This window comes from Saccostrea cucullata, unplaced genomic scaffold, assembly GCF_032062105.1.
Source record: "Saccostrea cucullata isolate Sc308-1 unplaced genomic scaffold, CSIRO_AGI_Scuc_v1 ctg6, whole genome shotgun sequence".
Taxonomy (NCBI): Eukaryota; Metazoa; Mollusca; class Bivalvia; order Ostreida; family Ostreidae; genus Saccostrea; species Saccostrea cuccullata.
Window position 1 is genome coordinate 94953 of NW_026938995.1, and position 22295 is coordinate 117247.

The window sequence follows — 22295 nt, forward strand, 5'->3', positions numbered from 1 at the left end:
ACACACATTATCATCTTAAAGCATCATTTTATGTCTTAATCACATATTTGTTGTCTGCTTACATAACTGGTAGAGTGTAATACAAATACATACAATTCTAACACAATGCAACAATAAAAAAGATTGCGTGCAAGAAAAGATACTATATATACATGTAGTAACATATTACAATGACACTATTCATAAAATAGAATAGAATGTATACATACATAACTAGAAAACTTAAGCTTTAGATATGTTTGAGATAACTGAAACCTCTGTGAAATTATTTGTTAGGTAATCATGTAGTTTATACAGAAATAAAAATATGTAAATTGCATAGTTTACAAATGAATGTAGACCACGTTCACAGAAATTAAAGAATATAGGAAGACGTAAGGTCAATTTTTTTTCAACATGTAACCATGGGACGTCTCATTTACTGTGGTCAGGATAAAAACTTCATTCAAACACCGTTGTTAAAATAACGTAGAACATGACGCTTTTTACGGCTCATATTTCCAATACGACCAGAAAAAGTAAAGAAAAGCACCGATCATCAGGATGAAGACAAGACCAATGTTCAGAAATATTGCAGCTATCTTGTCTTGCTTTAGCTCTGCTACCTTTGCCATGTGCTCTTTCAATTTAAGATCTTCCTCCTCGTTACCTTTTCCTGCTCCGCATAGATATTTTAATAATAAAGCCTTACAGGAACTTTCATCTAAAAAACAAAATCAAAAATTAGTTTTCGTGCATGTATACCGTATTTTAAAAAAACAGATAATGTCAGAACCAATGAATTTTAATTTTTTGAACATTTTTGATTAGACATTTACAACCTGAGTCCTGTTGGTCTAGTTGTTGTTGATCTAAATAAGGATCCCTGTACTTTTTTAAATCTGCATCTTCTACATTAAAAACATGACGTTTGTTTGTCCCATTACTTGTTCCTTTTTCATTTATATCCGACATAGACATTCCAATATTGTCAAACTCTCCGCCCACACCGTCTTTGTTGTTTTTGGATTTGGCATGTCTTGTCCAGTACGTTGTTCGAAAGAGCTAAAAACACCAAAAAGTCTTTCCAAAATTTGCCGAAGTTTACAAAACGTTCATGAAAAAACTGGTAATGAAAACTCTTCGTGAATATATCAAAATGAGAATAAAATGCGAAACTCAAAACAATATTGTGTTGGTAGTACGAGATACACATATTTACTTTCCGCAGAGTTTCTCTATAAGGGCTACAGTATGAATATCAAAACTCTTACAGAACTGGCTTAAGATTCTTCTTTTATATGTGTTATCTCAATATAATATGCTAATATATCAATATATATAAATTGATGTATAATTTTGTTTTGAAAGAAGTGAAAATACAGTTTTTGCTATACGCGAGTTTAAATCAATCGTAACTTTGACACCTCTCAAACTTACAGAACATTTAAATGAATATGGGGAAGGGATGAATTGAGCTGGAATCATTGAATTTTATTCAACTGAGAGGGCAGTAAATGAAAATAAACTTAAAATACCTGTTCTTCGGTGGGCCTTCCAGTGAAATAACTAATGACAATAGCAAACAGAGCTGTCATTAGTGTGATTAATACAGCAAAGTACATGTAGTGAAAATTCTTCAATATTGCTGGACGGGTATCGGGTTTGAGACAGTCACCGCTGCTATCATTGTACACATACACTAGTATCATACGGATCACACCCGCTAATAACGCGATCATTAAAGACCAAAAGGCACCCTGAAATTTCAAAAGAAATATTTAATTTATTCAGGATTGATCATATGGTATTTTCCTCATAGCAAAAGACCTTAATATGGAGAATAATGATAAAAAATAATACAGATCTATTAACAAAAGCTGAAATACCTTTTCATTGACCATGGGCACTAGTACAGCCAATAAGAAGACAGCAGCAAAAGGTGGTGCCAGGTAATTAGTTATTTCCTGAATATAAATAAACACCTGACCCCCTTGTGTTTCCTTCAAAATGGGGACCCATGCAATGGACACCCCGATCATCACTACGATAAAGATCCTTAAAATGAAGCAATTTATATCTTGTTAGAAGAACATTCCTGTGTAATGATTTAAGCATACAAAAATCTTTCACTAGAATACCAAGATTTCTATTAGAAAGTGATACCAACAATACAAATTGTATTCTTTTTCAAAAGATACTTTATTTTTTCAAATCATATCTTCCAAAAAAAATGTACAGATACTTTTCATTTAAACTCCATAATAAAATGTTGATGTTATTTTAAGTTTTTGGTACCTTCCTACTATCATAAGTTCTTGGACACTGGCAGTCTTACGGATTCTTTTGTAAATATCAATAGTGAAAAGAGTAGAGGCGCTGTTGAAAATGGAGTCGAGATCACTCATCAAAGCAGCAATCATTACCGCCATCATTAACCCACGTAAACCTTAAAAAAACGACTTACAACAGAAATCATCATCGCCATCCTGAACCCTTTTAAGCCTTTTAAAAAAGATCATACCACTAGTATAAGAATAATGTATGAAGTTAATAATATCTATGATAAAGAAGATACCCAAAAAGTTAATGCTTTACCCTCTGGCATAATTCCTAGCACCAGACGGGGATAGGCGATATTCGTACATCCAGCATAAGATTGACAGACTTCGTAACAGATGTCTCTGTCCACACAAGCAACTTCATCTGACCGAGAACAAGGCAATGCAGATTTGATATAGTGCTTTTAAAAAGACAAAAAGTATTTTACATAGTTATGATTTGTATTAAGTCGTATTTATATACTTGCTGCGCGAATTCTAAATATTATATACATTTATATTCAAATTTTGATTATTTTTGTAGGATTTCATTCCAATTCTTTATCTGTAAGAAATCTTTTTGGTCAATGTGTTTATAATAATTTCTGAAATTCATGTATAAATTAAGTCAGAGAAAACCTCATTCTTTTTCCGTATTGTGTACTGTTAGTGCAATTCTAGGAAAACATTACCCACAGTTATGTTTTTTCACAATATTGACAAAATATGTGCTTGTTTTTTTTATTTCAATGTCAAGTCCTTTTAAAATCCAGCATCATGGTTTACATCAGAAGTATTTCTTTTGATAATGAACATGTATCAGAGCTTCGATTTAGAAAATGAGTTTCAATAGAAAGTACTGTTTCCCCTTCTTCATCAGTGACACTTTAAAAAAATATTTTCAGGAAAAAAGTAAACACGTATCCAATAGTATCTCTTATCTTATAATTTCTGCCAACTTACATTGCATATTTAGATGCTGGTAAGTTTCGAAATGGCTTGGTTTTGTTTGCTTTTAAATCATGCAATGATATCACAAACTGAATCTTAAATTGATCGTTAGCTTGAAAAAAATTTTTTTTAATATACCTGGGTATTTGATTCTACTGATCATCCCCGGCATAACCATCATAAACAGTGGAAGGATCTTGATGAAGCCCGCCATTAGTGTTGCTCCTTTAGCATGGGAAATACTTTTTGCTGCAAGTAACCTTTGTACGATAACCTATTGTATAAGAAAAACAAAACAAAATTACATACTAATTGAAAAGGTCATATTTATCTTTTTGTTTCAATGTGACTTCAATAAATACGTACATGTTATATTCATGGAAAAATTATGTTTGATATTTATGCTTACATTTATTTTTAAAGAATCAAAATCTTCATTGTATCATTAGAGAATCTTAATTCCTTAAAAAACAATCACAATATGAGACCAAGGTATCTTATTTACATAAAAACGATTCTTTGGTCTCAAAATATAAATATTTCATATAAATATTTCATATGTTCAGTGAAAATAAAAATACTTTTAACAATGAACGCTGTTTAACCTTTAAAAATGTGTTCTACCTGATCGGCACACCAGTACCAGATGGATCCAGGTGTCTGACCAAGCAAGAATCCCGCCCACGGCATGTAATCATCATCCGCTTCTCTCAACATCCGGAATGCGTTTTTGTCCGGTAGGTGGCAGGTAGCATTCGGTATCTGATAACTCTCGTTTGTCATGGCTTTCTGGTAACCTCTAACCATACCATCGTATCCACCGACATCCTTAAAAGCTGGTTGGTAAAAATAGTGAACGTCTTGATATAACAATTTTTTTTCATTGCTAACATCAAATTTATTCTGTTCATTTTCAAATAATATTTAAATTAAAAATTAACGATTTAAGTAATACTTTTCATATGATTTATATATCCTGGAGAGCTTGAGATAAAAGATACCACGGAGTCTGACACATCTGTTTCATATTTAGATACTAGTATTTTACGTAAAAAAGACGTTAATGGTAATCTAACAACCAAGCTCTATGATAAACGTGATGACTTTAATTTTTCTATCGTCAACTTCCCTTACTTATGCAGCAATATACCTTCATCACCTGTATACGGGGTTTACATATCTCAGTTGATTCGATACGCAAGAGCATGCTCTACGTATAAACAATTTTTACAACGAGGTAAATTATTGACAAACAAGTTGATAAAAACAAGAATTTCAGCAGGCTCGTTTAAAGTCATCATTTCTTAAGTTCTATGGTCAATACAATGACCTTGTCAGCAAATACAATTTATCATTGAGTAAGGGCTGACTGAGGTTTTTCATACTAATTGTTAGTCCATTATTTATACACTGAACTGACGACAGACTTTTCCGTTATTTCCCGATCAAGAAAAGGAGCACATGGCGGGTGTGACCGGTCGGCAGAGGATCCTCACTCCTCCATGGTACCTGATCCCACCTCTGGTATTTTGGAGGTTCGTGATTGTTCTGCTCCTATTTTGCATTGCTTATGGAGTTTTGATCTGGAATACTGTTCGTTATCTCCATATGTTTCATTAATTAAAATCTTTAAACAAGAAATCTTTATGTAATATCTATTTTACCTTCTTTTTTAAAGTTTTCTTGGATCTATTAAATCTTAAATGTCTACATTTTTTAGTTTCATATACAGATAAGTTCCCAAATCATGTTAATCACATTTAACTAAGGATCGTTTCCATTTTTTTGTAATTTAGAGCGATCGACAAGTATCTTATACAGATGTTCATAAATGTTTAGTAGTACATGTTCCGTATATGATTAGTACCTTTCCCAATGTATCAATCGTCAGTAGAAATATTGAAATATATTTCCAGATACTTTTTCATACTATATAGAAAAATTAGCAAAATATTAAACTGGACATATTTCAATCATCATTGTGATATACGAACTTTCAATTCTTTTTACTACGACTGACAGTTTCTCTTTTGTTTCATCAAAATTGTAACTAAAAGATATCGCAGGATTTACAATCTGTTTGATTTATAATGGTCAATGACTGCAAATAATAAAAAAAACAGATAATCTTTCCTGTAGAACTTTTGAGAAATTGGGGATTTAAGTAAATTAACATGTGATAATGTAAAACCTTTTTTATTACCTAGTCCCATTAATGTTAATCCACCACCAACCATAAGAAAGGCTTGAATAGTATCTGTATAGATGACAGCAGTAAGACCACCTGAAAATTTTGTAAATATAAATTTCAAATTAAATATGGTCAAAAATATATATCTTTCTGATAAATAATAATACAGAGATAAAAAGGCCTGAAACTTAAAATACTCTGTAAACCTGTGTGTTTTCACTCTTGTTTTTTAATCTGAAAGATGCAAAATGTAATAGCTTGGATAAAATATGAAGATGAAGATTACAAATGATAATCAAACTCAAGACCTTTGAAACAGTATAAATTTGGAGCAGAGCAAAAAAAAGGCCTATAAAAAAACTCATAGAAAGGATCAAGAGTCATGGAAGAGGTAGTATCCTTATTAATCGGTCAAAACCTTTTGGCTCCTTGTCATAATCAGGCAAACAAAACAAAAATCCGTAGACAATTCAATAAAAGAATGGCCTTACAATTCATATGTAAATAAAGCCATTTAACATTCGACTTAATAATTGTATCGTATCGTTGTATATTTGTATATGCTAAATGTTGACTTTAAAAGAGTTCGATGATATATACTTGTATAATGAATTTATTTGTGACAAGCTTGCCTTGTTTTTAAAAATTGTTGTTATTTAGAGCATTCTTAGAGATCCATGTTTCCTCCGATCCTGATTTTTATTGCTTAAAATGACTTCTGAGACTGATCGATTTTCGTTATTTCTATGTTTCGTTTCACATTTTTTTTACAGAAAATTTTAATTACCTGGACGTCGTTTATTTGCATCAAATATAATTGAAATATATAGAGATAAGAAACAGTATTCAAGCGCAAAAGTCCATTAAAGAATACAAAATAGGAGCAGAGCAAACCTCCAATACATTAGAGGTGGGAACAGGTGCCAAGGAGGAGTGAGCATCCCCTGCCGACCGGTCACACCCACCGTGAGCTCCTTATCATGATTGAGAAATAACGAAAAAAATCCGTCGACAATTCAGTGTGTAAATAATGGTCTAACAATAAGTACGAAAAATGTCACAGAGCATTTGACTTAATGATAAATTGTGTTTGCTGACAAGCAAAAATAGGAATGTTATCAAATTGATGTTCTTTTCTATATTTACTATATTCAAATGATATGAATTTGAACTACCGTATATATATTGGATTCCAAAACTTCATAAGAATCCTTACAAACAAAGATACATAGCAGGTTCCAGTAAATGTTCTACCAAGCCTCTTTCTTTACTCCTCACTAAGATATTGACAGTAGTGAAGGAAAAAATTCAAGAGTACTGTGCAACAGTATATTTCAAAAAGTGATGTGAATCAGATGTGGATACTCAAAAATTCCAAAGATTGTTTGGACAATTTGAAATCACAAGATTTTACCAAAATCAACAGCTTAAAAACTAACGACTTTTCAATTTTATACACAACCATTTTCCACGATAAATTAAAGTCCAGGTATTTTGATATCATTGACAGCTGCGTTTTCAATAAAAATGGAACTCGTAAATTTACTTACCTGGTCAATGATCATTTGCAAAATCATTTTGTTAAAGCACATTCTGATTGCACACACAAGTACTCTGAAGTTGACATCAAAAAGATGCTTGAGTTTCTGATTGACAATATCTATGTGGTTTTTGGAGACCAAGTCTTCCAAGAATCTATTGGAATTCCCATGAGTACCAATTGCGCTCCGTTATTAGTAGACCTATTTTTGTATTCATATGAAGCAGAATTTGTGCAAAATTTTATGTGTGAAAAGAAGAAAACACTTGCTGTGACCTTCACCTCAACATTTAGATATATCGACGACGTATTGCCAAGTATCAATGGTAATTTCCATTCCTATGTCGATACCATATATTCTGGTGAACTTGAGATGAAAGATACCACAGAGTCTGACACATCTGATTCATACTTGGATATTTTACTTGAAAAAGACACTAATGGTAATCTAACAACCAAACGTGATGACTTTAAATTTTCTATCGTCAACTTCCCTTACTTATGCAGCAATATACCTTCATCACCTGCATATTGAGTTTATATATCTCAGTTAATTCGAAACGCACGAGCATGCTCTACGTATGAACAATTTTTACAACGAGGTAATTGATTGACAAACAAGTTGCAGAAACAAGAATATCAGCAGTCTCGTTTAAAGTCATCATTTCGTAAGTTCTATGGTCGATACAATGACCTTATCAGCAAATACAATTTATCATTGAGTCAAATGCTGACTGACGTTTTTCATACTAATTGTTAGTCCATTATTTTCACCCTGAATTGACGACGGATTTTTCCGTTATTCCCCGAACAAGACAAGGAGCACATGGCGGGTGTGACCGGTCGGCAGGAGATGCTCACTCCTCCATGGCACCTGATTCTACCTCTGATGTTTTGGAGGTCCGTGTTTGCTCTGCTTCAATTTTGTATTGTTTTATGGACTTTGATATTGAATACTGTTCGTTGATTATCTTCATTTCCTTCATTACTCAGTATTAATATTAGTTTTATTAAAAGTTACAGATTAACGATACCTGTTATAGTCATAAGTCCCGTAACAAACACCAGAATAACGATACTGAGATATAAGTCCCATCTCAGAGACTGCTGAATGAAGAGTGCTCCAGTGAAAAGATCTCCCTATATAAATTAGAAAAATGTTTTAAAATATAGACTCTTACAATACATCGTAAAGAATAGTGCATTTCAAAACTAACGTATGAAGGCAACAGCACCATGAGAAGTTTGTCACATACTGCACTAATCATACTTACAGAACATTTTGTGAAAATGTACAAAATAAGTGATAGAACAGCAAAGTAGATTCGAAGCCGTTTCCCGCCAAATCGCTTAGAGAGGTATTCAGGCATTGTGTACGTCTATTGAAGGATAAAAAAGAAATACAAAAAAGCACAATATAGGGAAACTTATCTGGTAGAAATATGATAAGAGTAGATAACTTTTTTTAAATTGGAATACTTAGAAAGATCTAGTTCGGATAGTTGCACATACCCCACAAGCTATGTACACAGGTATAAAAATCCATCCGAGCAATTGAAGCAGCAATATTGCCTACAACAAAATATTCTAAACTGATAAAAACATTCTCTTAATTAAGGTATCATTCCATTGTATTGTAAATCCTTCATATTTACCACAGACGAAATGATTTTAATTTAGTTATCCAAAATAATTCAAATTTCTATGAAGGTGTATACATATCAGTTTGAAGTAAGATAAAAATAATTACATTATTTTTTCCCCTTCCCATGACACTGTTTGAAGTATGTAGGAATCACCTTGTTGAGAATTTTTAAGCCACAGCCTTGCACCACTAGAAAAACTTGTGAAGCTCTTATTTGACACAAAGATTGACATAAATATTATCTTTGGGAACTTTTTGTTCAGTATGAATTCTTGCAATTCGTTGCTACATAATTTGCATCAGTCCACAGTGTCAGAGTAAGTTTGTGTGCAGTTAAAACGTAAAAATTAATCATTAGTAATTAATTCTGACTTCATATAGTGTATGTACATTAAATTCCCAGGCACCAACGCTGATCCCATTGCCTGCCCCGGATCCTGCCAGTCCAATGAAATGTTCTGTTCCAATGTTACTCACAAACAACGAAGCACCGACCTAAAAGTATGCCATAAGTAGTTTTAGAATAATCATATTTTGTAATTGCTAAAGTATAAAAGCAGCTATGCTGTGAATAGAATTTTTGAAACAAAGTCTGTCTTCATGCACTGATTTACATACAGGTAACCAAAGCATTGACCTTCCCGCCAAGAAATAACCGCCAACTGTCTGTCTGTTTGCTCTGTACATTGCCTACAAATAAAAGGATAAAATATAGCATATTCATGAATGAAAATTAGGGAAAAGACGAGAAATAGATTGACCTTTATAATTTGTTTTTGGTTGTGTTCAAATATAGATCATTACACTTTCTATGATCAATGCATCAAAACTGAATCATATTTGATTAGTATATTATCATAATAGTAGTTCCTTTCTTTATTTTGAAGATTGCATATCTATCTCTCCCTTTATTTGTACATATAAAGAATTGTGTGTTAAGACTGTTCTTCAAATCAAAACCCCTAGGGGAAAATACTTACAAATGCCCCCACTATGATGATGACAATGAAGTATGCAATGACAACTCCTATGTCACCACCACTGAGGCCAGTGTCCGTATGGAGATTGTAATTTGCTTTGAAATTATAGTACGCTTCGCTTTTGTCCCCCATGATGTCCTTCTTTGCCTCTGTGAACATATAAATCAAGACATTCTTTTAAAATAAAATTATGATAAAAATCATGCCATTTTCTTTTTAAATTAAATATGGTAAAGCAAAACATTTACTCTTATTTCAGATGTGTTTTTTTCATTTTTGATTTAAAAAGAAACCAATACATTTGGTTATCTTGCACAATTTAAAACTACTTTTTAAACGCCATCTATATTACCTACAAGTATTCCTAATGTTACAATGCTTATAAATCACTTTTTCAAGCACAATATTTTAAACTCAAATTTTCTTGTATTTTCATATGTTAGACTATTTGTCTACGTCTAGGTTTCATTGAGATATTATCTATGAAGAGTCAACAAAATTATGTAATATCAACAAAGATTTTAAAGAGAGTTTTTATTTAAAGGCAACTCTGGGTTTTCTTCCATTTTCAGAACATACATTTTGAGTATAGAGTTTTATAGATCAGATCAATTTCTGTAGTTGATTTAAATGTTAATAATTTTTTAACACAGTGAAGCAATCTTAATAAAATAGCATTGCAGCAAAATAACAATTACTAAAAAGATGATATCTTTGCAGGTAGAAATGTTCTTTGTAAAACAAAATGTTACAAACAAGTTGTGTACAAAGAATAATTTCACCTAAAAGTAAAGTATTTTAATTCTATTTATTGTCAATAATCGAGTCGCATATCAATAGTATCTACGCAACTTAATTATCATAAAAACAAACTTTTTATTTACAATAATTTTTAAATTTAAAAGAGTGCTAAATTTTGCCAAAGTTACAAGTTTTCTTTAATTTTTCACATATTGAACATCGGTTTCCAGTTCCTTTCAAATTTACTGCATATTTTTTTCAAAGGGTATTTAAAAAACGTGGTGTATATTAGCATTAGTTACTTCAAATGTCGACTCGATAAATCCGATTGAGCTTGAAATAAAAGAAATAATAAAGTCTGACACATCTTTCTCCAATGCGGATATTCTACTAAAAAAGAAGTTAATGGTAACCTTAATATAAGAAAACTTTATGATAAACGTGATGACTTCAACTTTTTAATCATCAACTTCACTTACCTAATATATAGCAATATACCCTTATCACCTGCGTTTGGTGTTTATGTCTCTCAGTTGATTCGATACACAAGAGAATGTTTTAGGTATGAACAATTCCAAAAAAAAGGCAAGCTATTGACAAACAAATTGATGAAACAAGGATTACAACAGACTCGTTTGAAGTCATCATTTCGCAACTTTTATGATCGATTACCTTGTCAACGAATGGATCTATTTTTAAGTCAAAAAATAACTGGCCTTTGAAAACTAATTATAAGGACATTAGAAACACACAGAGTTGTCCAACGGATAGTTTTCCGTTGTTTTTGAGTTTTTCTTGTTCGTGACAAGGAGTACACGGCGGATGTGTCCGTGTGCTGGGGATGTTCGCTCCTCCGTGGCACCAAATTTTTTATGTCTGTGTTTGTTCTGCCAATGATTTGTATTGTTAAGAGGGACCTTTAGGTTAAATACTTTTCTTTATCTCCATATTTTTATACTAAATACATATACACGTAGATTGACTTTCTACTTTGCTGTTAAGGACATTGGATAGTTAAAAAATGTTATTTTCTGCACATGCTTTGTTATTGCTAAAATCATTTACGTTTAATATTTTGCATTCTCCTTAAAACCTATACTTTCATTCATTATTCCACCATGACACCTTATCCAACCTCTGATGTTTTCAAAACCTTGTGTTTGCTCTGCTCGCAGTTTTTGTTGTTTTATTGGTTTTACTATAATTTTCACATTTCATTCAAAGCAAAATCAGTTTTGTAAATAAATTAACACGAATTTTCGGGATATTTATGTTTTTCATGTATTTATGATTTATTTCAATTTTTATGTGATCACGTTATATGTAATTCAGCATATTTTAAGAAAAAGTCCAATTTCGTTACTGCAGAAATGAAGTATTTATTATATATTTTTATGAAGACTTGAGATGGTTTACAATGAAAACTTAAAAAAAATATTTAGGTAATTTTTTCGGGTAAATTACTTTACACCTCTCAGATGAAAAAAAACCATTGAAAATTTCAATTCTTCGGGACCTCATCAAAATGAAATTTAAATTTACTTTTCACGGCATCATTGGATCTCGAGACTGTTAAAACAACCACTTTTATTTGTTTAGTGAAAGACAAACAATGCTATAGTGTTTATTTCGTCAAGAAATTGTTTACAAATGCTCGTGTTTCAACATCCTTACTTGAAATAACTTTCAACGTGTTTCAAAACCGTTTCAAAACGTGGTGAAGCCCCTTCAAATTCATCGCAAGTTTTCTGATTTTTCAGTGATATCGTTTTAAAGACTCTTTTCAATACTTTTTTGACAATTTTAAGTATTCAAAAATATATCTTGTTTTAAATGCTTGAATTTTTTTTACTTTTATACAATGCATGTTTAGTAATAATGACTAAGAGTTTATGTTTCTTTCTTTTATTTACTCTTTTGTGACCACAGATTGGCAATCCTTTGAAGGGTGAATAAGGATGTGCATCACATGCAATAACTTATCTAGAATCTTCTCAAGACATTTAATATTGAAAAAAAGGCGGTCAGAAAAAATTTGATCTGGAAGCCATAAAAATCACGAATACAATACAATGAAAATCTTGATGAATTTTCAGGTAACAGCTTTTTGGCTCTAGGACATGTAATGAAAAATAAAATCAATGCAAATTTAATGTAATGTAATAAATGTATTCATTTCACCACTAGGAAAAGTAAACTAAATAGATCTTTAAGGTTAAAGATAGTAATTGTCACAATACATCTAATTGTTAAGAGACAGATGCATGACTTCTGTGTTTGAGAATAAATTAAAGTATTCAAAATGGGCTGATGCAGATGTTAAAGAACGAAATCAAAATATGTAATATGTATGCATAAAAAGCATTATAAATTCACCACGAGACTTTATGTAACATTGTTGCTGGTGGCATATAGAATATCTTACCTTTATAAAGTCCTAATTTTTATGCTGAGAGTCGCCCCCTTTCTTCGTTCTGTTTACATGAAATGAAGTGGAGCATATCAACTGGAGGTTGGATAAACCGTCAGGTTCACAAATGTATGAAGTAGGTAGTGGGGTCTCCACCGTTTTAAACCCCATCCCTAACGAAGTAGTCCTTGTACGTGTGTCTGACAAGAGAAAGGAAGAAAATAAATATACACATGCACTGATAGCACGTTCATAAATTTAAAACTTAAAATCAATAATGTTATATTTTTGTTAGTTTATAAAATTTTGCGCATGTAATGTCAGTTACTGCACTTGAAAACTGCTTTTGTGCATTTGGTCAAATATAGATAATGCTTAAAGATAATTGCCACTTGCTTATTAGGCCTGAACACTCATTAATTAATAATGAAGGAAAGTCCACAAAATAACTAAGACAATAAGTAGTGTAAGTATAAAAAGTAAAAACAAAATGGTAAAATTTGATTAATGCCAAAATAGATGAAACACACATTCTATCAGTAGTTATTATCTAGAATTAACTGTAAAACAAATCAAACTAAAGAAGTATATTAATTGTACCCAAGATTAATGAAGGGACTATTATAATAGTAATAGAGAGTCATTAGTATGTTAAGTATGAAGCAATTACAGTATACTGTTACACTGTAAAAAACTTTTCCAGTGAGGCAAAAAAAAAGAAGAACTAAACATTGCGCATTTTAACATTTCTCTAATATTTAGAACACTATAGTGTAAGAGGGCACAAGTCAAAGTATTCATGTTACTTAAAGAAATTTTATATCATTTAGTTCGTAAAGCTTGATACATTGAACAATTCAAAATAAAATACAACTATTGTTATCATTTCTGTTTCTTCATGTTCAGAATTTTACGTGCTTAAACCAACTTTATAGGATTGTTTATACCGACATAAAATGTCTTTTTTTTTTATAGGTTCGGACAGGAATTAAAGGTTGTAGCAATTGATAAAAAAAAAAAAACACAACCAGTTTTGCAATCTTTAAGTCGAAAAAAGTTGTTAATCGCAAACTTAGAACAAACCTTTATGATAAATAACATTTTTGTCGTTCACCTTTTTAATTTATAGCAATATACCATTGTCACCTGTTTAAAAAAATATCACCCAGTTGATTCGATACGTTAGAGTATGTAACTTCTAAAACAATGCAAACTATATTGTCAAATAATTTGCTGATAAAATTATAACAATGGTCTCTTTACTATCAACAGCTGGACAATTTTTTGATCTATACAATGGGCCTTTTTTCAGTTTGTGTACATTGTTCTTCGTTCTCTTTGTCTAAGTTTTTGCATTCTTTACCAGTTTGATTTTCACTTTGGATAGTATCAGGTGCATGGTAGTAGGAGCTAACATCTATTTCTCTCAGAGCTCTTAAATCCTGAAACAAACTTCTCCATTTCTGATTATCATAATGTGTTCGATTAGGTTCTTTGTTTTGCTGTTTCATGATTTCCAGGTTGTTTTGCTAGTTTTTGTGAGGAAAAAAAAACTTTCTCCTATCACAAGTTCGTTTGTTTCGCAAAACTCAATCAGACTTTCTCCATTTTCCTTGTATTCTCCAATATTCTCCAGTATTGTCTTTTCCCACCCCCATTATTCTTCCATTGACAGGTTCCCATTCCATGAGATTATTTTTTTGCTTTCTTAGATAGCATTATCGCTATTCCTTTAATGTGGTGTTTTTCGTTCTCATTGCCCGAATAAAGATCTTTTTCTCCTGTATTCAGTGTTATCTTCCCACTTTGATTCCATCTTCCTTCGCTTATGTCTAGAACGTCAATGCTGTAGTTTTTCATTTGCTTAGCTATTTCCGTCTCGTACATGGGACGTACATTCCACTGGGCAACTTTTGTGACTGATTTGGGTGAAAACAGGGGTATCAGTTTGTTAAACGTCATTTTCTGTTTTGCATGGCGGTCTTCAGTTGCATTTTCAATTATAATAACATTACAAAAACACAAAAACTGTGACATAAACTGAGAATAAAGTATAATGTAGACAAACTAAATTACCTGATTGAGAGAACATATTCCACTTTGAACTGAGGAATAGATTTAGTGCACTGTACATTGAAGATCGAACAAGACCTATATATTGAGAGAGAATGGACTAATGGAAGGGGTATCATCAAGAATACATGTGAAGAAGTCCTAAGAAGAAAATCAACAAGAAAGAATGAATGTCTGAAACCACATAGCTGAAGGTTGAAGCAAGGCGTAAAATGAAAGAAAAGGTTAACAAAGAGCATAAAAGAGTGCACAACCAGCTTGCAACAGAAAAAGAAAGAGCTGCCTACATGATGGATATAAAGTCTCACTACAACATCACCAAAACCTTCAGCAGGTGTAAGACATGCAAGTGTAAACCGGTCAGATACAAAGATGGTAAAGGCCATATCTAAAACATTAGAGGTGGGATCAGGTACCATGGAGGAGTGAGCATTCCCTACAAACCGGTCACACCCGCCGTGTTCTCCTTGTCATGATCGGGAAATAACGGAAAAATCCGTCGTCAAATCAGTGTATATATAATGGACTAACAATTAGTATGAAAAAACTTCAGTCAGCATTTGACTCAATGATAAATTGTATTTGCTGACAAAGTCATTGTATTGACTATAGAACTTACAAAATGATGACTTTAAACGAGACTGATTCTTGTTTCATCAACTTGTTTGTCAATAATTTACCTCGTTTTAGAGATTTTTCATACGTAGATCATGCTCTTGCGTATCGAATCAATTGAGATACATAAACTCCGTATGCAAGTGATGAAGATATATTGCTGCATAAGCAAGGGAAGTTGACAATAGAAAAGTTAAAGTCATCACGTTTATCATAGATTACCATTAACGTCTTTTTCAAGTAAAATATCCAAATATGAAACAGATGTGTTAGACTCTGTGGCATCTTTTATCTCAAGCACACCAGGATATATCGTATCGACATAAAAATGGAAATTACAATTGTTGATTTACAAAACATCGTCGATATATCTACATGTCGAGTTGAAGGCCAAAGCACTTGTTCTTTTCATGCATAAGACTTTGCACAAATTTTTCTTCATATGAATACAAAAATAGGTTTGCTAACAACAGAACGCAATTGGCACCCATGCGAATTCCAATAGATTGTTGGAAGACCTGGTCTCAAAAAAAACACATACATGTAGATATTGTCAATCAGAAACTCAAGCATCTTTTTGATGTCGACTTTAGAGTACCTGTGTGTACAATCAGAATGTTTTTAAAAAGATTATTTTACAAATGACCAATGACAAGGTAAGTACATTTACGAGTTTCATTTCTATTTATGGCACGCCAAATTCACAAAAATGCGCAAAACATAGTTTCACAGTCGATAAACTAGGTTTATCGGTTGTAAACTATAGTTACGGACTGTAAACTATAGTTAACAACGTTAATCTATATTTTACATCTGTAAACTATAGTTAACGCGATAATCTATGTTTCACAACCGTGAACTATACTTAACACTGAAAACAATCATTTGCGATTGCAAAACATAGATTATCTGATAAATACAGTTTCACGATTTGTAAACTATAGTTAACGATCTGATAAATATAGTTTCACGATTTGTGAAACTATGATTAACAACTCTTAACTATAGTTTACGATCGTAAACTATAGTTTACAAACGTGAATCTATGTTTATCAACAAAATCTATTGTTAACGCTTATTACAGACAGATAAACTTAGATTATCATTCGTAAACTATAGTTAACAACCGTTAGATATAGTTTTACAGATGAAAACTATACTTAACGAATCGTTAACTATAGTTTACGGTTTGTAAACTATAGTTTACAGTCGATAAACCTAGTTTATCAAATGTGAAACTTGGTTTATCTCATTTTTGTGAATTTGGCGTGCCATATCTATTGAAAAAGCATGGATTTTAATTTTTATACAATTTATAATAATAAAGGGCTACTTGTTTAACTACCAAAAAAGGAGACTTGATTAAGCTGCTGTGAAAACTGGAGAGACATAACCCTGCTGCCAGTAGCTAACAAGATCCTATGTAGAGTAATACTGAACAGAATAACTTAATTTTGATCTTATTCCATGACTTTAAATATAATTCACACATAGTAATTCGTGGGATTTTTATATGCTCTTGGATGGTTTTTTCATGGTATCTCGTCAAATGCAGCGTCTTTGTATCCATTCATTTTAAATTATACCTTTGCCTTGCCTTTACCCAGAAACAGTGCACTTCATATAATTTCTGTATTTTTTGTACATTAACATGACACTACATCGCATGATAATAACAATATTTCTCATCTGATCGACTGCTTTCCATGTTAAAAAAGATGGCATTTTTTCAGGTTTACTTTCTGAAATCTAGCATCAGGAAAGATACGTTCCAACGCAAAATTTCAAAGTTTCAGACCAGTCCATAAATGTAAAAGAATTTTCTTTTAAAAAGTAACAATTTACTAAGCTGAAAGATAAACGATACTTTCTTATCACACACCACACACTTTCTGCAGTTTTGTCTTTTTTCGGCACACACACACACAAACACAACACAAGTATGGAAAATGTGCAGAGTACATGTACTGTTAAAAACAACCGTCATCTGTAAGAAGTCAGTTTGAAAAGTTTAACTAAATAGTACCAAAGAAAGGTCGATAAAAAGTTGTAAATATATACCTATAGTAGAATCATACAGATTTAACATCATACAATTTATTAATAAATTCCCCTTTAAAACATCGAGTTGTAAAATTTAATATAATGATTTTTTGAGAATATGCACCTTTAACATGAAATATATAATACATATTAAATAGGGTTATATCTCGTACTGAGCTCGTACTGAGATCGGTAATGTTAAGTTTTATTGCAAGAAAATGCGACCTTAATTTGAGCGAAAAACCACGTGAGCTTAAAAATGCGGGGAGTTGTATGCTTCCTCATATTCCTGTAGTAATGGAGGAGACATGGTCTTTTAAATATCTGTTAGAATTCTTATGGTTACTAATTGAGCTCCGTTATATGAGGAAGAAAAACATTTATTGTGACCTTTAACTAGATGTCCCATTTTTGATTCATGTATATCAACGACGTATTATCAATTAACAATTAATTTCCATTCATATGTCAAGATATTTCCCAGTGAGCTTTGGATTGAAGATACCACAGAGTCTGACACATCGGTTTCATGTTTAGATATTTTACTAGAAAAAGATGTTAATGGTTACCTTACAATATAAAGATTTATGATAATTTCCTCATGCAGCAATATACCCTTATATACGTTTACACGGGGTTAATATATTACAGTTGATTTTATACGCAAGATCATGTTCTGCGTATTGGATCGCAAGACATTTGATGCCACTTGTACCTGAGTGAACATGTTAATTATTAGTCAGTTATATCAATTATGTCAAATATGTCCTTCTGCTTAGAGTAACTCTTCATTGCAATTGTTTATTTCATAATTGTTATACGTTATCCACGCCGACGTCCAGATCGTGTATCATACGCCAAGTTTGGATCGTTATAATAAATTATTAAACGAACTACCGACTTGTGTATTTCTACCGGTTATAGTATGAACAATTTCTAAAACGAGCTATACTACTGACAAACAAGTTAAACAATCAAGAATTTCAACAGTCTTATTTAAAGTCATCATTTTAAATGTTGGCTGAATGGTTAAGCCATGATACTATTTTATACTAAAGCGGTCGTGACCGTTCGGCAAGGGGTGTTCCTTCCTTGTTATGAGACCTGATCCCACCTCTATGTTGCAGAGGTCTGTGTTTGCTCTATTCTTGATTTATATTGTCTGAATGGACTTTTGAGCTTGAACATTGTTCGTTATCTCCATGAATATATTTCATTGAATCTATCTTGAAATGAATCACGAATTAGGTATAATTCAATAGGTTCAATATGCAATTGAATTGAACTTAAACGTTACGGAATCAAAGATTCATTTAAACCTATTAGTTATTACATTTTTGGACGTTAACATTCGACTTATCAACACTTTGAACAACCGATCCTCGCGATTAATTACATGTAATAACTAGGAATTTCGATGTAGGGGACTACTTCTTTAACAAAAATGAATTCAGGAATTTTCAAATCTCGTATTTGGTCATAAAAAATTACTTCGTAAAAAATCAACTTCTTTACTTAAGCACTAGTATTCTGAAGTTGATTTCAAACGGATGCTCAATGACAATATTCATGGAGTTTTCGGATACCAAGTCTTCGAACAAACTGTTGGAATTTTGATTACTACATGTAGTACTTACTTATCCTCCCCATGCCCCGGAGGACGCATGACGACGTTAAACAAAGAACGCCACTTACGGCGGTCACTGGCAACAACCTGCCCCTCCTTCCAACTGTTCCAACCCAGTTCTTCTCTTTCTCTCTCAACAGAGCGTCGGCAGGTGTTCTGTGGTCGTCCTCCTCGTCTTTTTCCCTCAAGGGATCATGTGAGAGGTGTTCTGACGTGTGAGTTCTCTTCCCTTCGTAGGGTGTGGCCTATCCATCTCCATCTCTTTGCTTTGATAGTCCTTGATAGAGGTATGGATCTTGTTTTTTCGTACATTTGTTAGTTATCTTTCAGGCCAGTGTATTATCAAGATCCTTCAAAGGTATTTTCGATTAAACGTATCAAGCTTTTCGTCGTCCATTCCTTCTCCTCTTCAACACAACTAGACCTTCCATCGTCTAATTTCTTGATGATGTCCACATATACATCAGGAATTCCATATTTCCTTAGTATGACCCACGGTATCTCTCTTATTATGCTGTCGAAGGCTTTTTTTTTAAGTCTATGAAACTTATGTATAGTGGTGCTTGCCACTCTATAGATTGTTCTAAAATATCTCTTAGAGTGCAAATCTGTTCTAATGTTCCTCTTTCTCTTCGATATGCAGCTTGCTCTGGTCGTAATCTGTACTCTAGTCCTTCTCTTATTCTGTCAATCACTATTCTGAAAATTATATTTTGGATGGCACAGATAGTAGTGATTCCTCTATAGGTGTCACATATTGTCAGCTCTCCTTTTTTAGGTATTTTGACAATGAGCGATCTCTTCCAGTCTGTTGGTATTTTCATGCTCACTGATGATTCTGACAGATACTGTTGAATAAATTTGTAAGCTCTAATGTTTAATATGACACGCTCTCCTTTAGTAATTCCGCATTGGTATTATCTATGCCAAGACTCTTTCCATTCTTCATTTTTGGGATTGCCTTTTTAACCTCCTCCTCTCTTATTGGTGTTGTGTCAATTTCTTCAATTTTGTTCTCTTGGATGGTGCATCCTTCGGGTAATTCTGTTGTTTCAGCTGGAACATTAAGGACCTCTTCAAAATGCTCTTTCCATTTCTCCAATATTTTTCCATCCTCAATGATTAGTTCACCATTCTTGGACCTTATGTCACTTGTCTTGTTTTTCCCCACAAAGCTGCTTGGTCAGTTGGTAAACTTTGCTCAGACGGTTTGTATTTGCTGCACTCTCTGTGTGGTTAGCTACATATATCTTCCAGATTTTTCCTTTTATCAGCTCTTAAATTTCTGTAGAGTTTCATCTTTACTTTAGCCAGTACTAGATGGTGATCTGAATTGGCATCTGGACCATGCATAACCTTTAAATCACATACAGACTTCCTGTATCTGTCGTTCACCATTACATGGTCAGTTTGGTTCCTATCTCATCCATTAGGTGACTCTCATGTAAGCTTGTTTATGTCAAGGTGCTTAAAGAGGGTTCCGCGGATGATTAAGTTATTAAGAGCACACATTTCTGCTAACATCATGCCGTTTTCATTCATAGTCCCAATGCCCTCTTGCCCCATGACTCTTTCCCCGTCTTTCATTCGACTTTCCAACCTTTGCACTTGCATTACCCATTGCCATCAGTATGTCATGCTTTGGCACTTTTGCAATCTCTCTTTGTAGCTGTTCATAGAAGGTGTCCTTATCCGCTTCGTCTATTTCGTTTGTTGGGCTATTGCTAGCTTGGCAAAGCGGGAGAAAAAACGCGCTTATATGATTCTGCCATTAACAGGATTATATTCCATCAAGCTTTGTCGGCTTTTCCTACTAAGTATAAGTTCTACTTCTCTATGATGTTCTTCAGCTCCGGAGTACAAGATGGTCTCTCCAGAGGTTATGTTTAGTTCACCGAAACCTGTCCATCTTACTTCGCTCAGTCCCATTATATCCAACTTATATCTGTTAAACTCTCTTAAGATGTTTGCTGTTTTTCCAATCTGGAACATTGTTCTTACGCTCCAGCATCCGATCATGGTGATGTTTTAGGTGTTGTTATGGATGGCATTTGCGTTCCTTTCAGACCGTAAGAGTCCTCTCGGCTTTTCCTAACTGTCGTCATTCTCTCGAATTCCCAATGAAGGTAATCCTCATCTGGAATCTCGCATATCGCGCTTGCCCTTCCTTCAGTGGTACTAATTGTTGTAACGATTTCCGTAATCAATGTTTTTTTATGAAAGGAGGTGATTAGCCTCAAGTCCAACCTCCAAGTTTATAAATGTCTGTGGGCCAACATAGTAGTTGCTAACGGTCTCCTACTAAATTCGGGTTGTAATCCGAGTTTTCTCTCCTAGATGAGTTGTTGACCAAGGCTTTCGAGCCTCGTCTTCCTGTGCGCCCTTGCAAAGTTAGCCTGGGGCCGACAGGTGTATCAGTCTGCTTCCGCGTGGAGGCACCGCATAGGACTTTTTGTTGAGAGGCTATCACAGGCACCTGACGTTAGGCTACTTATTTTTCTTTTAATAAAGAATTTGGTATGGTATGTTTTTTTATTAAAAGAAAAATAAGTAACGTCAGGTGCCTGTGGAGGCTATGTACTGGCAGGAGAAAACTTACAAATTGCTTCCCTTTTCGCATTGCTGATGGCCAGAGGTGAGGGCTGTGTTACGACGCACTTTCAAAAATTACGCACTTTTTACAGTAAATAAATAGATTACTATTAATTAATATTTATGTAAAAATATTTATGCATTGTACGCATATTTTTATTTTTGACTTGTGTATGATTTTGTAGCGTTACTTTAACCAAAGTTTGATCAATTGGCCATTATTCAGTTAAATGAACCCTAAGCATTTCTTCTATAATACAAAAGGGTGCGTTTTTATTATTTTTTTTTTTTTGGAAAGCTTATTTAATTTTTTTTGTTATTTTACTTTAACGTAAATTTATAGAAAGAAATGTGAATACATATTTGGGTAGGGAAGATGAAGAAAATGGGCTGAGGGTCCTTCTACCTGACTTGTCCTGTTTCTCGATGAGGATACATATAAGATCAATTCATCGGATCTTCGAAAGAAATATAAGATAATAATGCTGTCAATTACTGAAATCTAAGTCCAAAAATTTTATTTTTAACATATTTTTTCAAAAGTAGAAATAATCTCGATTGACATACGGTTTGGTTGTCAGTGTGGA

The 22295-nt window shown here is 32.9% G+C and overlaps 1 protein-coding gene across 1 annotated transcript; it reads right to left on the bottom strand.

Annotated features, from left to right (window-relative positions):
• Positions 1-15: 15 nt before the first annotated feature.
• On the bottom strand, positions 16-12958 carry LOC134252048 (sodium/myo-inositol cotransporter-like). Its single transcript, XM_062734469.1, has 16 exons — positions 12774-12958; positions 9608-9756; positions 9246-9317; positions 9018-9122; positions 8495-8554; positions 8257-8361; positions 8017-8122; positions 5455-5535; positions 3876-4087; positions 3390-3525; positions 2578-2685; positions 2278-2428; positions 1869-2037; positions 1518-1739; positions 822-1044; positions 16-703 (listed from the first exon to the last, which is right to left on the bottom strand). Exons 2-16 carry the CDS (start codon positions 9737-9739, stop codon positions 486-488), a joined length of 2100 nt encoding a protein of 699 aa, XP_062590453.1. The 5' UTR covers positions 9740-9756; positions 12774-12958; the 3' UTR covers positions 16-485.
• Positions 12959-22295: the final 9337 nt, after the last annotated feature.

Bases quoted from the DNA above. Each gene is read 5' to 3' on its own strand.
- LOC134252048 (XM_062734469.1), bottom strand. From the start codon at position 9,739: ATGGGGGACAAAAGCGAAGCGTACTATAATTTCAAAGCAAATTACAAT. The intron at 8,555-9,017 runs GTACATACACTA...ATTTTGTTGTAG, and splicing joins TTGGTGCCTGGGAATTTAAT to GCAATATTGCTGCTTCAATT. The intron at 4,088-5,454 runs GTAATAAAAAAG...TTTACCAACCAG, and splicing joins ATTAACATTAATGGGACTAG to CTTTTAAGGATGTCGGTGGA.